This window comes from Nelumbo nucifera, chromosome 2 (assembly GCF_055504915.1).
Source record: "Nelumbo nucifera cultivar China Antique chromosome 2, China Antique-T2T, whole genome shotgun sequence".
Classification (NCBI taxonomy): domain Eukaryota; kingdom Viridiplantae; phylum Streptophyta; class Magnoliopsida; order Proteales; family Nelumbonaceae; genus Nelumbo; species Nelumbo nucifera.
Window position 1 is genome coordinate 97,265,995 of NC_142650.1, and position 21,223 is coordinate 97,287,217.

General features: G+C 39.5%; 2 protein-coding genes across 15 annotated transcripts in view; one reads left to right on the top strand and one right to left on the bottom strand.

The window, feature by feature from the left end:
- Window positions 1-378: 378 nt before the first annotated feature.
- Window positions 379-21,223, bottom strand: part of LOC104590765 (rust resistance kinase Lr10-like) — a 30,032-nt gene continuing 9,187 nt past the window's right edge. For 6 of the 13 annotated variants that reach the window (XM_088898570.1, XM_088898574.1, XM_088898572.1 and 3 more), the window contains 4 exons: window positions 10,593-11,525; window positions 1,878-1,961; window positions 1,659-1,712; window positions 379-1,558 (listed from right to left, as the gene is read on the bottom strand). In XM_088898570.1, the coding sequence (XP_088754696.1) occupies window positions 396-1,558; window positions 1,659-1,712; window positions 1,878-1,961; window positions 10,593-11,469 (2,178 nt within the window). In that variant the 5' untranslated portion in view covers window positions 11,470-11,525 and the 3' untranslated portion in view covers window positions 379-395. Of the gene's footprint in view, window positions 1,559-1,658; window positions 1,713-1,877; window positions 1,962-10,592; window positions 11,526-17,802; window positions 17,948-18,174; window positions 19,873-20,033; window positions 20,439-21,223 lie in introns of those variants that run through there. The other 7 variants (XM_088898576.1, XR_016082696.1, XR_016082695.1 and 4 more) reach the window with 7 other exon arrangements.
- On the top strand, window positions 12,093-20,440 carry LOC104590764 (rust resistance kinase Lr10-like). 2 transcript variants are annotated; one of them, XM_088898577.1, is made up of 4 exons: window positions 12,093-12,929; window positions 13,101-13,226; window positions 15,737-15,763; window positions 16,901-20,440. In XM_088898577.1, the coding sequence occupies exons 1-4, from the start codon at window positions 12,467-12,469 to the stop codon at window positions 18,016-18,018; spliced, it is 1,734 nt and encodes a 577-aa protein (XP_088754703.1). In that variant the 5' UTR covers window positions 12,093-12,466; the 3' UTR covers window positions 18,019-20,440. The 2 variants fall into 2 exon arrangements, with proteins under 2 accessions (XP_088754703.1, XP_019052116.2); XM_019196571.2 differs by having other exon boundaries at window positions 12,093-13,226.

Sequence of the window (21,223 nt, forward strand, 5' to 3'; positions counted from 1 at the left end):
TAGATTTAAAAATAAATAAAAAGAAGAAAGAATTTTGTATTGAATCCCTACAAACACTCTATTTCCACCATAAAAGAGGAAATCCAACTCTATTTCTGGATTAATGTACTTTCTTCCCTTGTTTCTATTACTTAAGGTTCAACAGTACTTGTTTTATCTTATTAATTACATGGACAAAACCATGGTGAATACACATGAAATCGCAAGCCTTCAAATTTTGGACTCGGCTGAAATTATGTTTATTTTGATGCATCACTTAATTAGTTGACTTAAATCAATATTAATTTGTTATTGATACATGACTTGAGCAGTCCTGATCCGTGGGTTTTGGTTTGTTGGGACATCACTTGAATCACCCAGATGAATAGATAGATAGTATAGTGTAACAAACAAGATCAACAATTGGATATATTAATTTGGCTGTCAAATAAAATTGATTGTGATTCAGATTGATAAATAGTTGACGCTTCCGAAGGATTTGTATCAAGTGTAGTATCATCAATCGGCATCTCTGGTGGAGAAAGAAAGGGTCTGGGTGGCATTTGTAGAACTTCAATATCTCCTTCCAACATGTCTACAATTCTGTTCATGGAAGGACGATTGACAGGATTCATTTGTATGCACCACAGTGCAACTATCACCAGTTTCTTTGCTATCGTCTTTTCATCATCTGTCGCATCTCCTATTTCGATGTCTTCTCCTTGGCTGACTCTGTCATATATCCAAGATGGGAAATAAAATTGGCTTGAATGATCTCTTGAAGCATTTATAGCCTTCTTCCTGCCTGTTATCTCCAATAATAACATTCCAAAACTATAAACATCTGCCTTATATGTGACGCCACCAATGTTTTTATAGATCATTTCTGGAGCTATATACCCTATTGTTCCTCGTGGAGCTGCAGATAGACTCACAGTTCTGTCATCTGTTGCAAAGAATTTTGCAAGCCCAAAATCTGATATCTTTGGAACAAAGTTGTCGTCAAGAAGAATGTTATGGGGCTTGATATCAAAATGCAGAATTTGTATGTTGCATCCTCGGTGTAGATATTCAATACCACGACCTACTCCTAGGACAATGTCAAGCATCTTCTCCCAACTGAGAGAGATGCTATTTCCTTCTTGGCGAGCAGATATATACTTGTCTAGAGATCCATTGGGCATGAATTCATAAATAAGAGCTCGTTTCGAACCCTCTGAACAGAACCCAATTAGTTGCACCACATTAACATGATGAATCCTTCCAATGGTGGCAACTTCATTGATGAATTCTTGGCCATTACTTTTGGATTGGTCTAACATTTTTATTGCCACAAGATGGCCACTTTTTAGCTTTCCTTTGAACACAGAACCATAACCTCCTTGACCCAGCTTCTCCTTAAAACCTTTAGTCATCTTCTTGATGCTTGAATAAGAATACCTGATTGGCATGAGATTGTTGTGACTCTGTAGGAAGTCCTCAATACTGTCATCCATTGACAAGTGACGTCGTCGTAGCTTATAAATCAAAAACGGGAAGAAGCACATGATACCACATAAAGTTCTTGTTGTCAATAATCCTAAACAAATAAATCACATCATTTTATTAAAAATCACATGAGAAGTGCTTGACCCAAGGTATTGGCTCATTCAATGAAAATTACCATGAAAGTAGCTTACCTACGACTATGAAAATACCCAAAATAACATATCTTGTTAAAGTGACAAAATAACCTAAAAGGGTAAAAAAAGAAAGAATATTAGTAATTAATTTGAGATGCACAAACAATGAAAAGAAATGAGAAAAACTCCATATGCCCCTATTACTGTGCAATTACATCCTTCTACAGGGGTGTTCGAGTTTTCCCAAATAAATATAAAGAGATTTATGGTCCTTACCGAGGCCGACATCATTGTCAGTGATGACATAGAATTTCCCTTGAAAAATATTGGCAAAAAAGCCCAAAAGGTCCGAGACAAAGCCTGCATTGTCCAAGTAAAGAATTGGAGTCAGGCCAAAAATAAATTACATTACGCCCAAACTATTCTTCTTCTCCCTTAATTAAATTCGTGAAAGAATTTAGTAAGTTTGCAATGTATGACAAGGTTAAAAACTAGTTTTAGTGTGAGATTAATTTAAAAGTTATTTTGAAGATATATGTACATGTGTGTTTTCATATAATTAATCAATCAAACCTCATTAGATTTAATTTCTAATGAAATCCAATAAGAAGTGCGATTGAAAATCTATTGTAGAGGTTCAACTCTGAAAAGTTAAATATTTTATTTTTTTATTTTGTCTTTTTCTATATATGTAAAAGGTAACTTTAGTTGGGTTTATTTCTACTTTTTGTAACCTGAGTTAGTCGTAAAAGCGTTTCTATTTGGCTTGCTCTAACTAAGAGAAACCAGAACAAGTATGAAATGATTTCAGCCCTTCTCTTACTCTGTTTTTGTTCTATGTTTTATTTCAATTAAGTGCATGTAAGTTCTCTATTTTAGAACATCTTCTTCACTTTGCATGCACCCACCTTTAGCTGAAACTACAGCCAAAACCTAACAACAGCAAAAGCTGGGAGCAGTAAGTGGTGTTAGTGTGAGTTCAGTTGACGATGCTTCGGATGTCCCCAGAGGGAAAGTTTGCTTGGGGGAGGGGAGATGGGCGAGACAGCCCCAACAGGATCAACTAGGAGTCAGATGGATTCTTAGGGCAAGGAGGGGAGAAGAGTACTAATTATTCGGAACACGAATTAGTGCAATGGGAAGGATATTGGGACTGTTCCTTTTAGATAGCGAAAAGCAAATAAGAGATTCGAACGACAGAGGAAGAAGATGGTGTTCAGGCGATGGAGGCTCGTGAGGAGGTAAGGAGAATCAAGACAACAATGATTCCTTTAATGAAGCTAATGCAAAGTTTGAGATTTGGCAGTCTACCAGCTGGAAAGGGTGATTTGGCTAGCAGACAGAGTATGAATTATGGAGCAAATTAAACTGAGCTATTCTGTTAATAAATTTCCTTTAACGAGCCAAAGGGTGATTTGACTGTACTAATTAACAGTGGGTTGAAAATGTTGATAAAATGTTTGTTTATCTACTTTCTCCGACGGGGATCTATAGGGATAGAGAAATTTCTTACGCACAAGAGTAGGACTGAAATGCTGATCTGCAAAGCCACCGTAGCAGATAGAGGTATGCTTGCCGTAAGCATCATTTTGCACGTAACAATCAAAATCGCAATCTACGCAATCAACGTGAAACCAGAGAGAAAAACCCATTGACATCTTATGGTGGATGTAATGAAAAGAAAAGTTCTCCAACTTCTCCAATTCAATCGGCACAACTAAATTGACTCTGCACGAGTCTGGGGCATCCCAATGACCAAGGTCATAACCCACTAGAGCATAGGAATAGTGCTTTTGCCGGGAGGAGGAGATGGAGGAGTCCACCGAACCATTGATGCAAGTTGACATGTCTACCAAGCAATACTCATAAGAAGAATCGTTATTATGACAACCAAGTGTTTGTGGAGTCTCGCAACGTAGAAGAGAAATGCTGAAGAAGCTGATCGGAAATATATCGCCATGGAGCTGGTATGGTTCTTCGTTACTGAAGTTAAAACGGCCCAATGAATTGTAGCGGAATCGACGACTCGAATTCTATGAGTCTGGTACGAGATCTCCTCCACGTAGTACCTCGCTTGATGCAGGTATAAAACAGTACGGTTGCTCTCGCAGGAGATTTCATAGCGTCGGTCGCCGCAGTCCATGCGAGGATCGCCCTTCAGACGAAATGGGTAGCTTATGTTTCTGATGTTGCCGCAGGAAGGAGAGCAGTGTTCATCTTTTTTGGTTGCAGCAGCAGCAGCAGCAGAAACAGTGTTGCGAGCTACAAAGCAGAGAGCACAGAGCATGGCAGCTTTGATCATCGCCGTGAACCATATCGTATTGACTGTTTTTCTCAATCTCAACATCTCCTCGTGGGGTGAGAGAGAGAGAGTGATACGGGGCGTTGCCGCCTCAGCCACGTCAGCCACTCCGAATATTTCGCTCCAACCACGTTATCCTTCGCAGAGGTTGTTAGTATTGCGTGAGTGTCTTGTCTCATCATTAATGGTATCTGACCGCCCATGATTATAAATGATTGGATCTTGGAAGCGGATGATTGAACTTGTCTTATCATTAGTATCTCTTGGGTCTCGCTTCTGGTCTTCCCCTTCGAGCATCTTGGTATCGGAGCAACGAACCCCTCGGCAGCTCAAATAGTGGCAAGGAAGGATTGCGTAGGAAGCTTGGAAAAATCCCGTGAGGAAATGAATATGAAGTTCACTGAAATGTTGGAGCGTCTAAACTACATTACTTCATGAATGGACCAATAGGAGGAGTCTCAGCACCAGTCGTCCACTGGTGGTGGCTTCGGGAAGGGGAGGGAGAGCTCGGGGGCAACAGGGAGCAGCTTCATCTCCCCGCAGAATTTCTGGAAGGTGGAACTGTCGAAGTTCAGAGGCACTGGGCTGGACGGGTGGTTTCTCCTCATCCAACAATACTTCCGCCAACAGGAGGTACCCGAGGAGAGCTAGGTTGCAGTGGCGAGCCTTGGGTTTGAAGGACGGGCATTGGAGTGGTGTAGCAGGTACAAGGATCATCAAGCTGAGCCCACTTGGCGTCAATTTACAGTTGCCTTGGATGCTTGATTCAATGGGCCCCTGGGAAGCAACCATGTGGGGCGGTTGGTGAAACTCTCTCAAACCTCCACCATCCATGAGTATATGGAGGTGTTCCAGAGGATTTCCAGTCGAGTGAAGGGGCTGAACGAAGAATCTCTAGTCGGGTGTTTCATTGTGGGTCTCAAAACAGACATACGAGCAAGGGTGGAAAAGTTCGTACCAGTGACTTTAGCTAGAGCCTTTCGCTTGGTGCTGTTGGAGGAAGAAGAGTGGGCAGCTCGAAGACGGACAGTTAGGCCGAAGCACTTGCGACCACGTCCTATAGCGGCAAACGACCCTTAGGTGAGCAGGTCGTCTCCAAGGAGTTTTTCGGAAATTCGTTGTCTCACACCAACGGAAATGAAAGAGAGGCGGGAGAAAGGATTATGCTACAACTACGAGAAACGCTATGTCCATGGCCACTGGTGCAAGGTACAAAAGTTGTTGTGGATCAACTAGGAAGCGTAGGAGGAGGAAGGTGACGACCCTAGTCTGACCCTAGAGGAAGAAGAACTGGAGCCTACACCGACCATCTCCCTGCATGCCATCTCCGGGGCTGAAACCCCACAGACTATGCGCTTAAATGGGACGATAGGGGCACTTCCGGTGACCATTCTCGTGGACTCAGGATCTTCACACAACTTCATGGACCTGAGGGTGGCGACGAAGGAGAGGGTGGCGCTGACTTCCAACGTCAGGTTGCAAGTGATGGTAGCAAACAGGGATCAGGTATCCAGATAGGGCCACTGCGATGGAGTCCGCATCTAGACACAAGGGGCTGAGATCACTACAGATTTCTTCTTGTTATCGTTGCCTGGATTGGATGTCATTCTCGAAGTCCAATGGCTTTGGACCTTAGGCCCAGTCACATGGGACTTCAACAGCCTCTCCCTAGAATACCAAGACCAAGTCAACATTCACCTTTTGCATGGCCACTGACCCCCTGAGCTGATAGTTGGGGATCGAATGGAGAAACAGGTACACAAGTCTGGGAGTTGTTTCCTGTTACAGATATTAGACAACCACAGCATGACGGAGACCACCACTAATTCCGGGATCCAATCAGTACTAAAAGAATTCAAGGAGGTCTTTGAAGAGCCAGTGGGTCTACCTCCTCCACAGGCCTTGGATCATGCCATTCCGTTGCATCAGGAGGCAGCACCAATGTGTGTGCGTCCTTATCAGTATCCCCATTATCACAAAGGGGAGATAGAGAAACTGGTCCAGGAGATGCTCAACCATGCGATCATCCGGCCCAGCGCAAGCCCATTCTCCTCACTAGTGCTACTAGTGAAGAAGAAAGATGGAGGCTGGAGATTCTGTGTAGACCACCGGCAACTGAATGTAGTAACGGTGAAGGACAAATATCCAATGCCTAACATTGACGAACTTTTGGACGAGCTGCACGGATCCCAGATTTTCTCCAAGTTGGACCTCCGAGTCGGGTACAATCAAGTCTGAGTACGGGCCTCAGATATTCCTAAGATAGCATTTCAAATGCACGACGGACATTACAAATTTCTGGTGATGCCCTTCGGGTTGTCCAATGCACCGACCACCTTCCAAGCGCTCATGCATGAGGTCTTTCAGGGGTTTCTGAGGAAATTCGTCCTGGTTTTCCAAGATGACATCCTGGTCTACAACCGATCAATAGAAGAACATATCAAGCATCTCCTATCTGTTCTGGCAACTCTCAAGACCCACAAATTGCACGCTAAGAGAAGCAAGTGCTGCTTCGGGGTGGACAGGGTAAGCTACCTCAGACATGTGATTTCAGTCGGCGGGGTGGAAGTGGATCCTAGTAAAATCAATTGTATGGTGAAATGGCCCAGGCCCAACTCCCCTACAGAACTAAGAGGATTCTTGGGACTCACTGGGTACTACCGGAAGTCTGTCCAAGATTATGGAAAACTGGCTCGACCACTGACCAGACTGCTTAAGAAGGGTGCTTGGGGTTGGAACCCAGAAGCCGATGATGCTTTCCAAAGGTTGAAAGAGGCCTTGACATACACTCCAGTACTGGCGTTACCAGATTTCAATTCTCCCTTCGAGCTGGAGTGTGATGTGTCAGGTGCTGGCATTGGCACCATTCTATCACAACAGGGGAGATCGATAGGCTTCTTTAGTCAGGCACTAAACCCCACCAATGCAGCCAGATCTACATACGACAAGGAACTCTTAGCAATTGTAACGACTATCCAACGGTGGCGGCAGTATCTCTTGGGGCAACAATTCGTAGTTAAGAGCGATCATCAGAGCTTGGGATACCTGCTCCAACAGAGGACCACCACTACCTACCAACAACGACTCCTCAGCAAGATCATGGGGTATGACTTCACATTGCAATATAAGAAGGGTCGGGAGAATGCCGCAGCAAATGCGCTATCCCGCTACGTTGAAGGGGAAGTGTAGGCCATCTTGAGCCCATCGCCGTAGTGGGTGGAAGAGTTATGCCAGGAATAAGAGCAGGACGAATGGGTGAAAGGGTTGATAGAAAAGATTAAACAGCGATAGGCCCCCAACACAAAGTACATCTGGAAGAACAGACCAATATAGTGAAGGGGACGTGTGGTTCTTGGGCCAACCTCTGCCTATCGCCGGAAGCTGTTTACCAAAGCTCACTCCAGTCCCTTGGGAGGGCATGTTGGTTACCACAAGACAATGCAACAACTGGGAAGGATCTGCTTCTGGAAAGGGTACCGCAGGCAAGTGCGTCAATGGATCTGTGAGTGCGACACATGCCAGCGGAACAAGAACAAAAACATTCCCACTCTAGGACTACTATAGCCCTTGTCGATACCGAAGTACGTTTGGAGAAACCTATCGATGGATTTCATCGACGGACTGCCGCCTTCTAATAAGAAGTCAACTATCATGGTGGCGGTCTACCGATTGACCAAGTATAGCCATTTTGTTGCCCTATCACACCCCTACATGGCTCAGGTGGTCACTCATGTGTTCATGGAGCACATCTTCAAGCTTCATGGGATGCCCAGTAGTATCGTGAGTGATCGGGATCCAGTCTTCACCGGAAACTTTTGGAAGGAACTGTTCCGTCTCCAAGGTACACAGCTACAGATGAGTTCGGCCTACCACCACCAGTCTGACGGGCAAATTGAGCTGGTAAATCGAACCTTGGAGGCATATCTACGCTACTTCACCGGACAAAGCCTGCAAACTTGGACCAAATGGCTAGCCTTAGCAGAGTGGTGGTATAACACCTCTTACCACTCCGCCACCCGCCCCACCCCGTTTTAGGCAGTCTACGGTTGCCCTCCTCCCAATCTTCTCACCTACATTCCCGGTACCACCAAGGGTCAAGCAGTAGAAGAAGGGTTGAAGGATCGAGAGACGGCGCTGATGAAGTTAGAGGAAAACTTAGCTCGGGCACAGGAAAGGATGAAGCAGCATGCAGATCGACGGAGGACCGAGTGAGAGTTCGAAGTAGGGGATGAAGTCTTCTTAAGGCTACAGCTGTATCGACAGACTTCCGTCGCTGCCCACCGCTCACAAAAGCTATTGGTCAAATATTACGGCCCTTACACCATCACCGAGTGTATTGGGCCGGTAGCCTATAGGCTGGCCCTTCTCGTAGAGAGTCGGATACACCCGGTGGTTCATGTGTCATGGCTGAAATGCTCGGTTGGGGATCCAGCCCGTATTCGACCCAAACTACCACCACTTACCCCTAGAGGAGACCTTCTTCCTCACCTGAAGGTAGTGCTCGATAGGCATATGATAAAACAGAAGAACCAGGCAGTCACTGAAATCCTCGTGCAGTGGAAAGGAACGAGCCCGACCGGTGCAACGTCACTACCCGACAGCATGCCTCAAGGACAAGGAGTTTCCCGAGGAGGAGGGTATGATACGGGGAGTTGCCGCCTCACCGTAGCCACGTCAGCTACTCCGAATATTCCACTCCAATCACCTGATCCTCCGTACAGGTTGTTAGTATTACGCTGAGTATCTCATCATTAATGTAACAATCTCCGACCGCCCATGATTATAAATGATTGAATAATGGAAGCGGATGCTTGAACTTGCCTTATCATTAGTATTCTCTTGGGTCTCACTTCTGGCCATCCCCTTCGAGCGGTGATTCTCACCATAGCTCGGAGAAACTCGAAGCTCTCTCCCCGGCAACGGGAAGAGGTTCTTAACAGAGAGAGAGGGAGGTCTAAAGTTACCTGAATTGCTCTTCCTCAATCTCAACTTCCAGCCGTTTATTATCAAATGGAAAAAAATCAATTTTTTGATCATCTCAATTTTGTAAAACCCAAGACATGCCAAATGCTCTTGAGACAATCAAAGTAAACACTGAAGAATCTGGCTGAACAGTCGGAAAATTTCGGTCAACTATGTGGTAAAAATCATACAAGTATACATTCTCATTTAATAATTAAAATGTTTCACAAAATTTTGATTTGTTTTATAGGTAAAAATCTGTATGAATATTTAATATTTGCGAAATATAAATATAGTTTTAAATATTTAAATATATTTATAAAATAAAAAGCTATCCACTTTTTTCCTGCTTTTAAACTTCACAAATAATTACGTATTATGCATTATTTTACGAATTATACTCACATTTTTTCCAGATTTCTTGAAACCTACAATTTGGGATACTTTCTCAGGAAAAAAAGAAAATGATAAAAAACTCAATGCACATACTGTACCTTAATTTGATAGTTATAATGTAAAATAAGGTTATTTTTCGTTTGACAATACTGATTTAAAAACCTGTTCAAGAGATTGTCAACCAATTAAAATTTGTGATTCAATTTGCAAACCTTACAATTTATCTACTTTCTCTACCAAGGTTTTAAAAGGCTAAAATTATAGTTGAGGCATAATGGCCTAAAAAGGTGAGGGTAAGCCTCAAAACTTAAGAAAAAAATTAACTGAAGTTTAATTAATCAACTAACAATTATAAATGTCTTACATTTTCATGTTTCAATATACAAAGTTTTTGAATTATTCAAATGACCAATTTAGAAGAAATGAAACAACTTAGTCTATTTGATTTATGCAAAACAATCAATAAAAAGAAAATGCATCTATTAGGAAAAGAAATAAAAAATAAAAAGCTTGGGATGTTAGATTTAAAATAATAAGAAAAAAATCTATCACTTGACTTATGCAAGAGAAATTAAGAACTTGATTGCCCCTTTTGCATTCATCTCTTTTAAAACACTTGAAAAATTAAAATGCTTATTTTATATGTTTTGAATTACAAAGATGTATTAGGCCATGCTTGGGAATTCTTAAAAATAAGTGCTTATTATTTGGGCCAGGACTAAACCATTAAGCACTTATTTGTGTTTGGGAAATAAATCCAAAATAAGTGTTTATTTTAAAAATAAAGATTTATTTTTTAAGCCCAAATTTTCAGCTTTTGTTAGGTGCATACACAATAATTAAGCACTTGTTCAATTTTTTTCTTTCAAAATTATCCCTATTCTCACAATTGCTTATACTCAAGCATTGAAGCCTTACCTCATGAGTTACGGTTTTTAGGCCCCATTCACATTTCGGTAAGTTATTTACCTGGGTAAATGCACTTACCCAGGTAATTGTTTCCTAAGAAAGATTTACTTAGGTAAGTACATTTACCCATGTTTTTTTATTTCCAATGTAAATAAGACAATAACCATTTTATCAATAAAAATCTATTATTTGAGGGGGCATTTTTGTTTTTTCAATTTTTGGTAATTTCCCCTCAAAGTGGGAAAATTATTTACCCAAATTTTTCCAGATCCCCACATAAATCTGAAAAAAGAACATGGAACGAAAATCAAAATCCCATTAACCAACTTTCCCCCTCTCAAAATCCAGAAAAAGAATGCTGCCTTAAAACAATATTATCTACGGAGATAAGGGATATATAAAATTAGAAACTTCTTACGCACAGGAGAACGACTGAAACGCTGATCTGCATTGCCAGAATTTAACACATTCAGTGGCATACTTGCCGTAAGCATCTCTGCCCATATAACAATTGTACCCTTTTGCATCGCAACCTGCGCAATCAATTCGAAACCAGAGAAGAAAGCCCATTGCCATCTTATGGTGGATGTGGCGGAAAGAAAAATTCTCTAAATTCTCCAATCCAGCCGGAACAACTAAATTGACGCTGCACGATTCTGGGATATTCCGAATATCAAGTTCATCGCCCACTAATGCATAAGAATAATGCTTTTGGCAGGAGGAGGAGATGGAGGAGTCCACCGAACCATTGATGCAAGCTGGCATATATAGCAAGCAATGATCAGAATAATAGTTGTTATTACGACAACCAATTGTTTGTGGAGTCTCGCAACTTAGAAGAGCAACGTCCATAATAGACTCGGCATGGTAGGCGAAACCGTATGGTTTTCCTCTACCGTTGCTGAAGTTAAACTGGTTTAATGAATAGTGAGGCATAGAGGAACAATTGTCGTCCCGTAGACCGGAATCAACAACTCGAATTGTACGCTTCTCATAGCAGATCTCCTCCACGTAGTACCTCGCTTGATCATGCAGGTATAAAACAGTACGATTGTCCTCGCAAGAGAGTTCATAGCGTCGGTCACCGCAGTCCAGCCGAGGATCGCCCTTCAGACGAAACGGGTAGCTTATGTTTGTGATTTTGCCGCAAGAAGAAGGAGCGCAGTATTCATGTTTCCCGGCTGCAGCTTCAGCAGCAACAGCGAGGCAAGCTACAAAGCAGAGAGTACAGAGCATGGCAGCTTTGATGATCACCACGAATCTTCCTATTTTATCGACTGCTCTCCCCGACATCAACATCTCCTCCTAAAGGGGTGAGAGAGAGATCTAAAGTTGTTCCTCGAATTGCTCCTCCTCTGAAATTAATAAATAAATCATCGAGAGGAGTCCAGAGATATTCCATTACATGTAAATAAATAAATAAACAAATAAAAGAGAAAAAGCTAGGGTCTTTCAAAGCAAGCCACCACTCACGACGGTTACATGGTCAGTATTGTTTAAGGGTTTCAATTTTCAAAGTACTCGTGTGAAACGAAATTAACAACTCGATCGGGGAGGACGACGATAGTCCTCTTTCTACCAAAACAATTTCTTTCTCTTTCGAGGAAGGAAGCATATGAGTGGAAAGTCAGCACTGGGACACTATCAATTTGGCCAATTGCCTAAGTGTCACCTAATTATTCCGAAGTATTATGTGTCACCATATCATTGAAGTGTCAAATTCGCCTCATCATCAGGGTGAGGGAGAGATTTAAAGATGTTCCTCGAATTGCTCCTCCTTTAAAATTAGTAAATAAATCATCGAGAGGAGTCCAGAGATATTCCATTACATGTAAATAAATAAATAAACAAATAAAAGAGAAAAAGCTAGGGTCCTTCAAAGCAAGCCACTCACGACGGTTACATGGTCAGTATTGTTTAAGGGTTTCAATTTTCAAAGTACTCATGTGAAACGAAATTAACACCTCGATCGGGGAGGACGACGATAGTCCTCTTTCTACCAAAACAATTTCGTTCTCTTTCGAGGAAGGAAGCATCTGAGCGAAAAGTCAGCAGAAGTAAACGAAGAATCGATTGACTTGAGTTAGTTAATCCATGCACCTGAGCGCAACCCAACTGAAATATAACTCCAAGACCACTAGTTTAATTTGTTTCGTCCTCACAAAACAGACTGTTGGGTTCTAACCCCAACACAGACAAGGTAAAATTAAAGGAAGTGGCCTATATATCATATAGGTCAGTAGACTTGATTTCCCGGCTCTCCCCCAGCTAGATCCTGGAGAACTGCAGCTCGGAGATGGGTGGTGGTTGTAGGAGTAGTAGCAGACAGCCACAAGTGATTCTTGTTCGACAATTGCTCATCTCCTTAGTCTTGTTCATACTCGCCTCAGCAGACGCAGAAGAAAACCAAGACAACTGCACGATATCAGAATGCAAGCATCATGGCCCTGCCATCCGATTCCCCTTCAGGCTAAAAGAAGACCGGCAGCAGAGTCACTGTGGCTATCCTGGGTTCGAGCTATCTTGTACTGCAAATAAAGAAACCAAACTGGAGCTACCATTTTCGGGTGCCTTCCTTGTAAAAGCCATAGATTACAGATCCCAACTGATAGAAATCTATGACCCTCAGGGCTGTATCATCAAACGTCTTCTACACCTCAATTTCTCTACATCTCCCTTCCACCAAACACTCTCTTCAGATGGTAACGATTATTATGACCTCATTATCATATTGAATTGCTCATCAACAGAATTAAGAGGTAAAGCGCACCGAATCAATTGCCTTGAAGTTTCCGGTTACCAAGTTTTTGCTGTTCATGTTTTGGATGATGACTGGCTGAGTGGCTATATGCCCCCACCGTCTTGCCATAAAGTGAGGACCATCTCAGTTCCATTTTCGAATCATTTTCTGTCTCATATCAATGACCCAGATTCAAGCCTCTTCTTCGGTTGGAAATCACCAAATTGTTCATACTGCAATGAAAAGGGCAAGAGATGTGCTTTCAAGAATAACACCAGTACTGGATCTATTTGGTGTCTTGACATTCCGACTAAAGGTATTACGCTGTAATTTATTTATTTATTAATTTATTTGGGTGAGGAGGGGAGGGGGTTGATTTACTAAAACATTTTCTATAGTTTGTAATAGATTTGCATAATTAGAGTGGAAAATGACAGTTTTGACTTAATGTCTATTTGAAATAATTTAATCAAAAAGAAAATAAAAAATAAAATATCATTTTTACCCCTAATAGGATATGAACAACCACTCCTATTGGATTATATTTGATCAATTTTATTTTCTAAATGAAAAAAGTGATAAGAATATGTTTAGAATAAACATTCATGGACCCATGCCCTTGAACATTTTTCAATCAGCTTAGGTCAATTAAGTAAATAAGTTGCAAAGTATAGGGGTGTTTTAATAAAATGGAAACTATAGGATAAGTTTAAGTAGATCCATGAAATTGGAGGGTATTTTAATAAATGATCCTTTCTTAAGGATAATTTGGGAAAAATACATATTTGTATTTGTATTACTAAGCCTTAAGACATTGCTAATTTCTTCCATTTCTTTGAATGTGTTACACTTTGAAGCCTTATTTGTTCTTTACTTCTTTTAAAGATCTAAACTCACACCCAGAATTTGATATAACGCGGCCTGCATTGGCAGGAGCCAAGTCTATAATATTGTTATTTACATTTATTTGTTTATTGCTGAGAGGTTACACAACAGGGGTAATCCCCCCTCTATTTCGATTGGAATGAGTTGTCCAAAGAATCAACCCTAATGGGCATGGCCTAATCGGAACGACAGAGAGGTTCTTGTAGCTCACGTGGTTGTGGAAGGGGTAGGGGTAAAAATGTTTCAGGCTAGTGTCTGTTGTGGTAGGTTTTGTTTTGTTCTTCTGGTTATCTTTTCTGTGTTGGCATGGGTAAGGGGGATTGTCAGTTTGGAACTTCTGTAGGTAATTAGGTACCATTTGGCAAGTCTTTTTTGAAAAGTCTTCTAGAAGATCTGATAGCCAAAAGATGATGAGGACTTTTGCATATAAAGATTTTGGCAGCCCACAAATCATTTGATGGAGGCACATCTTTTTGTGTACCTTCTCACACTAAGATGAGGTAAAAAAAAAAAAGCCTAAAACAGGCTTCCTGCTTTGTTTTTTATTTATTTTTTTTTTTGTGGCTGTATCTTTCGGCCATGGTTTTTAAAAACGAACTAGTGACCGAACTGGTCAGGGGTCTAGTTACCGGTTTGAATGGTCTGACCGTTTGACCCGAACAGTCGGCCCGTTTTGACAAAATAAAAAAAAATAAAAATTGGAAAACAGTCAAAACGATTCGAATGATTCGAATGGTTAACCGGCCGGTTCAGTGATTTGTTGACCAAAATCAACGGTTTTGGAGGAAAACGGAACCGATCACTTGACCGGTTCCTGGTTTTTCCGATCTGGTCCGATTTTGAAAACAGTGCTTTCGGCGGTTAGATCTTTTCCCAAACAAACAGGAAAATACGAAAATGCAGGCTACCGAGCTTCTAAAAAATTGAAGCCCATGCAAAAAGACATGCCAAACAGGGCTCTAATTTTCTTGCTACTTAGGTTGTGGCTTACCACTTGGAGATAGGTCAATCAGTTTGGCTGTTCTGGTGTTTTGGGCCTGGCCTTTGTCGGCCCATCCAGATTCCTTGGGTTCGCTCTCTTGGGTTTGGGTTGCTCCTAATTGAGCATTCTTTTTGAAAAAGTACGGATATGCCCAATGCAGATTTCTGATTTCCAATGCAGAGCTATAAACATTCAAATTGTCAAAAACTCACACTCTATACACCAACGCCCACCCGTGAATTGGCATCAATTCCGAGCTGACAATCACCCCCACTGTACTTTGGGCCTAAAAATTCTGACCCTGCGCTGAACCGTCATTCTCCCCCTTCTTTTTGTATTTTTTTTCCTTTGCCTTTTCTTTTTATTTCCAATCAAATGTATTTTACTTAAAAAAACATTTACTGTACCCAATTCAACAGTTTGTTCTTTTTTTTTCCTTATGGACAAGATTTTGAAAACCGGATCGGAAACAGAACTTTTTTAACCACTGATTCGTAGGTTAAACGGTCTTACTGTCTGATCCAAACCCGGGTCCTGTGATAAACTGGTCTAACTGTCCGATCCGATCTGATTTTTAACCGTGTTTGTGGGAGGGCGGGGGGATTTGGTTTCAGACTTTTCAGGGTGGTCCATCCTTAGTTGCAATCCTAGTTTGAAGATTACATTAGCTCCAAGCCTCCTCCTTGAAATGTTATCTCACCAACTACTAGAGGTACAAGTCACTAGTCATCCTGAATGTAACTTTAACTGATAAAGAAAGGATTTTTCTACTTGCTAATTTCACTAGTCGTCCAAGCCCCGAGCCCTTATGTTTTGATTAAAAACAATCTGTTTTATCTCCTAATGATATTACATTTATCTCTTGCCGGCTAAATTGTTAAATATGTTGATTATGCCTCTGAAATCAGTTGTATTAATTAGTAACCAAATTGTTATATTAATGTTCTTGTTGTTTGCAGGTGAAAGTGGTAAGCAACTCTTGACAGGTAGTCGTCCTTCCTAGCCTTCAAAACTTAATTAAATCAGTTAATTCAATAGTCATGTAATGTTACTTCAAATCAAATTTATTAAATGTCTGCATGTAGGCTTGCGTGGGCCCAATCTGAGCTTAAACCAGTCCGAGCCTGGCCAATATATATATATATATATATATATAGAGTGGGTTCATTGACCAACATGGGCCCAAATTCATCAAATTACAATGCTGTCTGAGATTGAGTTGGAAAAATTAAGCTTGACCTCGGGCTCGGGCCTTAAGCCCAAATTTTAGGGCCAGGCTCGGGTTGACCATAAACCCGGCCCAACCCATCTGACTTGCACCCTTAACTGCAAGTGAAGCAGGAGGGAGTTTTACAAATGAATGTTTTTTATTTACTATTTGTTTTTGAAATTGTTGCTTTTCAAAACTAAAAGTAAATTGGCTTTGTTTCAAAACACAATACGGGAAAATCAATGATGCAAAAAGACATGGTACTGAAAGAGTTTTGACCAATGAAAACCCACTCATGAATTTTGACAAATAACACCATGTTCCTTACCATGTTTATGATTCTAGTTTATTAGTCGGTTATTTTTCAGATATCATATCTTTTCCATATCATAGTCGAACCCACACAATACACATATATTTTCAAAACCATCATAATAATATATTTTAAAATAAAAACAAACTTTGAAGTGTAGAAATTATATGATTTATGGAACATGATATTAAATAACCATTTAAAAAATATGTTCTTTAAAACAGAAAATTCTGTTCTTTTATTGGTAAATCTTTAAATGGGGAATTCAAGGAACGTGTTAATGTTATTATTGTTTATGGGTAAATAAATTAATATAATAATCATAATAACAATAATAATAATAATAATAATAATAATAATAGGGTACTTCAACTTCCTACCTTTATAACCTAATTAACAAATTATATTAAGTTTTCATTAATTAGATAGAAAGAAAAAATATAAAGCTTTGTAATGTCATATAACTTGAAAATTATGCCTCTGCATTGGGTGACAATAATAATAACTTAATAAGTAATTAACTGTAATTGTTATTATTATTCATTTGTATTATTAGTTAATAATTCAATAGTGTAACACAACATTTATTAATGTCCACAGGTCTAACCATAGGACTAATTCTGGTTGAGATAGCAATATTAACATCCATAACAATCTACTTTGTCTACAATTCAAAATTAGACAAAGAGGATCAAGCTAGGATCGAGAAGTTCTTAGAGGACTACCAAGCTCTTAGGCCTACAAGGTATTCATATGCTGACATTAAGAGGATCACAAATCAATTTAAGGAGAAATTGGGCCAAGGAGGTTATGGTAGTGTGTTCAAAGGGAAGCTTTCCAATGAAATTCTTGTCGCTGTTAAGGTCCTCAATTACTCCAAGGGGAATGGAGAAGAGTTCATTAATGAAGTGAGCACAATTGGTAGGATTCACCATGTCAATGTGGTTCGCCTAGTTGGTTTTTGTGCAGATGGGTTCAGACGAGCTCTTGTTTATGAGTTCCTCCCGAATGAGTCCTTAGAGAAATTTATCTTCTCAAAGGATGCTAATAACCCCTCCCTTGATTCGGAAAAACTTATGGATATTGCAATGGGTATAGCCAAAGGGATAGAATATCTCCATCAGGGTTGTGATCAACGTATCCTGCACTTTGACATCAAGCCCCATAATATCTTGCTAGATCATAACTTCAACCCAAAGATCTCTGATTTCGGTCTGGCAAAGTTATGCTCCAAGGATAAAAGTATTGTATCCATGACTGCTGCCAGAGGGACCATGGGATATATTGCACCGGAAGTGTTCTCTAGAAACTTTGGAAATGTGTCCTATAAATCAGATGTTTACAGTTTTGGAATGCTGTTGCTTGAAATGGTTGGGGGAAGAAAGAATATTGATACAACAGTAGAGAAAAGTAGCCAGGCTTACTTCCCTGAATGGATATATAATCATCTCATCAGCCAAGGGGAAGAGTTGAAAATTCGGATTGCTGAAGATGGAGATGGTAAGATAGAAAGAAGACTAACGATTGTAGCGCTTTGGTGCATTCAATGGTACCCAGTGGATCGCCCTTCAATGAAAGCTGTGGTTCAAATGTTGGAAGGAGATGCAGAAAACTTAATCATGCCACCCAATCCATTTGCCTCAACCACTAAAACAAATACTAGTGGAGTTAACCCTAAGAAGCCTTTCCACACGGGATTAACAATCATTGAAGAATGATGATGAGAAAGATGGGTTGCTTAACCTTTACTTTATGTACTTTATTAATCATATTTAATTCTAGTTAGAAAAAAAAAAGGAGTTTAATTTGCGACATCTTCTTATCTAGCTATTTAAAGTTAATTTGTATCATCTAAGTTAGTGTAACAGACATTTGTAATGAACATGGAGTTGGATGGTTTATGTCCATCAGACTTTGTATATTTATATTCATAGTGTTTTGCTTTTACATGCAATAGGAAATTACAACGAGGAGATTGCAGAGATAAGAAATTTTCTATTAGCCGGTGGTTTATATCCGGTGGTCGCGTGCAATAACAGCAAATCCCAGCAACATCGATCAACAAATTTTCCCACTCACGTTCTGAATAGGGGCCAGCGGTCAAATTTTAAGAGACCATATAACGTAACCGCATGACGAGTCCCAGCCGCACGCTCGGTCTCAAGACCTAGATCGGATGATTGGGCCAGGCTCAGGCTCGGGCCTCAGTATAATCTATTAATACTGACACAAAGCCCAACCTGATCCAACCCATGAACAAGTCTACTGGCATCATTTCAAATTTTGAGGTTTTCTGTACTTAAACTCCTAATATGACCATAAGGGTTTTGGGTGTAGGCTCAATTAGGGTTCAACATCTGAGTTTAGTATTAATAGTATTAATAAAAATATCAACTATTATTTAGTATTAATAAAATAAAAATATTAGCTACAAATAATTACTAATTACTAATGAAGTAGCTATTTCTTAGTGTAAGTAAACCAAATAACCAATTAATTAGATCATTTAGTTAAAAAGCGATTATTAATATTCAATAAATAATAATTAAATAACTAATTTATTAATATTAATCAATAAACTATTTAATTAGGAGTTAAGTCAAGCTAAGTCAAGCTTAACTTCAACATGCACTGGCTCGGTCCAACTGAAGTACTCATGGGTTTTAGTTTGAGTTCGAGTTTGATTCAAACTATATTTTTTTATTTGAGTTTTATTTGATTAAATATTCGATGAGCTTAAGTTTGACAAGAATATATTTTTATATATAGTATATACTATATATACAAATATATATTTTATTCTCTAAAATATTATATATTATAATTATAATTAATTATAAAATAAATAAATTTATTTAAATATTCAAATTTTAATTAAATACAAGAATATAATTGATTATTTGAAAATATTAACTACATTAATAAAATTAAAATGAAACACTAATAATTAAACTTTTCACTTAATAAAAACAATTTAAAATATTCATTTATATAAATATTTTTACAATTATAATCATATATACAGTAAAGCAATTTTGGAGAAAGAGATAGACACACCAAAATATAAACTAAATGTCATTGAAAGTTAAGGTTTTTACTACGTTTATAACAAACGTCATCAAAATTTTTGGCACGAAATGTTGGTGATGGCGGGAAGGACTTTTAATGACATTTACAGAAAATGTCTCCAAAACATAAATTAAATGTCACAAAAAAGGTGGCCTTTCAATGCCGTTGTCAAACACCTTTTTTTGCGACAAATGTTGTTAATGTCACGAAAAAGAGAACTTCAACAACATTTTATTTAAACGTCGCAAAAGAAGCATCGCGAAACGATGGTTTTTTTTGTAGTAGATGTAAGGCACAAATACTGGGCCTGGGTCCCTAACAAAGGCCATAAAGAGCCTTCTGAAGCTTATATACTTGATTTGGCATGGAGGGATCTTCGAAGCCTTTGGGATGGCATACCATTGAGAAATGAATATTGAAATCAATCCAATGATGATTTGGCATGGAGGAATCTTCGAAGCCTTTGGGCTGGCATACAAAAAATATCCTCCTAAATCACACCACTGAAATGAATTATTGAAATCAATCTAATGAATGAACCAGCCTTTAGATATAAACAAGGAAAGGGTGGTACATATGGTTACCAGTTTTACCATTGCACTAAAAAGTGTCTATGAAATCAACTCTAGCAACATGAGTGAAGCATTGGGCAACAAGACACATCTTATTATAATCAAAAAAGCCACCCGCCTTCCTATTGATCTTATAAAGCCATTTGTTTCCAATAACATGCATATTCTTAGCATAAGATACTAGGCTCTAAGTGCTTTGACAGTCACAGTGTTTGAAATTGTAACTATTCAAATAGCCTTTTTTTGAACCAAACATCTTTCTCTGCTCCATAATTCTTTCGAAATTATTTAAGGAGCGTGTGTCAAGCATTTGCACACACAAGTTTTCGATCACTCATGTCTTCTCTCAATATGATCTGCTACTATCTCACAAAAGGTTTCTTCAGAGACTGAGTGGGGGAAAATAATATTAAGAAGGCAGTGTCTTCAAACCCGCCTCATAGCTTCTCCTCCAAATTTCAGTGACTCCATTTTTCCAACAAGTTTAGAATGTTATTCTGTAATGGGAGGTAGAAGTAAGCATGACTTCGATCAAGATTTCAACTTGACCAGTTCGATGGAGAAAATTTCAATCGATGGCAAGACAAGATGATCTTCTTTTTGACCATATTGAAATTATACTATCTCCTAGATCCGAATCTACAACCACTTCCTGAACCCACTAAAAAAACTTGAAAAGCTAAAGAAGAAAAGAAAAAATGAGAAGATGATTCACTTCTGTGCCGAAGACATATACTGAACACTTTATCAGACCATCTCTACAACTATTACAAGGAACTTACATCTCCAAAAGAAATCTAGAAGGCTTTGGAATTCAAATACAAGGTGCAAGAAGTAGGTATGAATAAGTATCTTATCATAGAATACTTTGACTTCACCATGAACGACCATAAGCCCATATTGGAACAAGTTCACGAACTATAGGTGATGGTCAATAAAATTTGATCATTTGATATCATCCTTCTTGAATCTATTCAAGTGGGAGCAATTTGCCAAACTTCCACTTTCTTGGAAGGATTACAGGAAGAAACTTCTACACAAGGCTAAAGAACTTACCTTGGAACAAATTCAGCAACACTTTCGTATTGAAGAAAAGTCTTAGACACTACTGAAAAATTCATCTATAGAGGCGGCCATAACTGCCTCTAAAAGAGTAAAAAATGCCTCTAAAGGTTATGGGAGGTGGCCAAGTAAGTGCCTCTAAAAGCCTTATCGCTAAATGTTTTAGAGGCGCTTGGTTGAGCATTAGAGGCGGATTTATTGCACATAATCCACCTCTAAA

What these genes read in the sequence shown, in the direction of transcription:
- LOC104590764 (XM_019196571.2), top strand. Translation starts at nt 12,467, where the DNA reads ATGGGTGGTGGTTGTAGGAGTAGTAGCAGACAGCCACAAGTGATTCTT. An exon ending in TCTTGACATTCCGACTAAAG is followed by an intron (nt 13,227 to 15,736) that starts GTATTACGCTGT and finishes TGTTGTTTGCAG; the next exon opens with GTGAAAGTGGTAAGCAACTC. An exon ending in TGGTAAGCAACTCTTGACAG is followed by an intron (nt 15,764 to 16,900) that starts GTAGTCGTCCTT and finishes TAATGTCCACAG; the next exon opens with GTCTAACCATAGGACTAATT.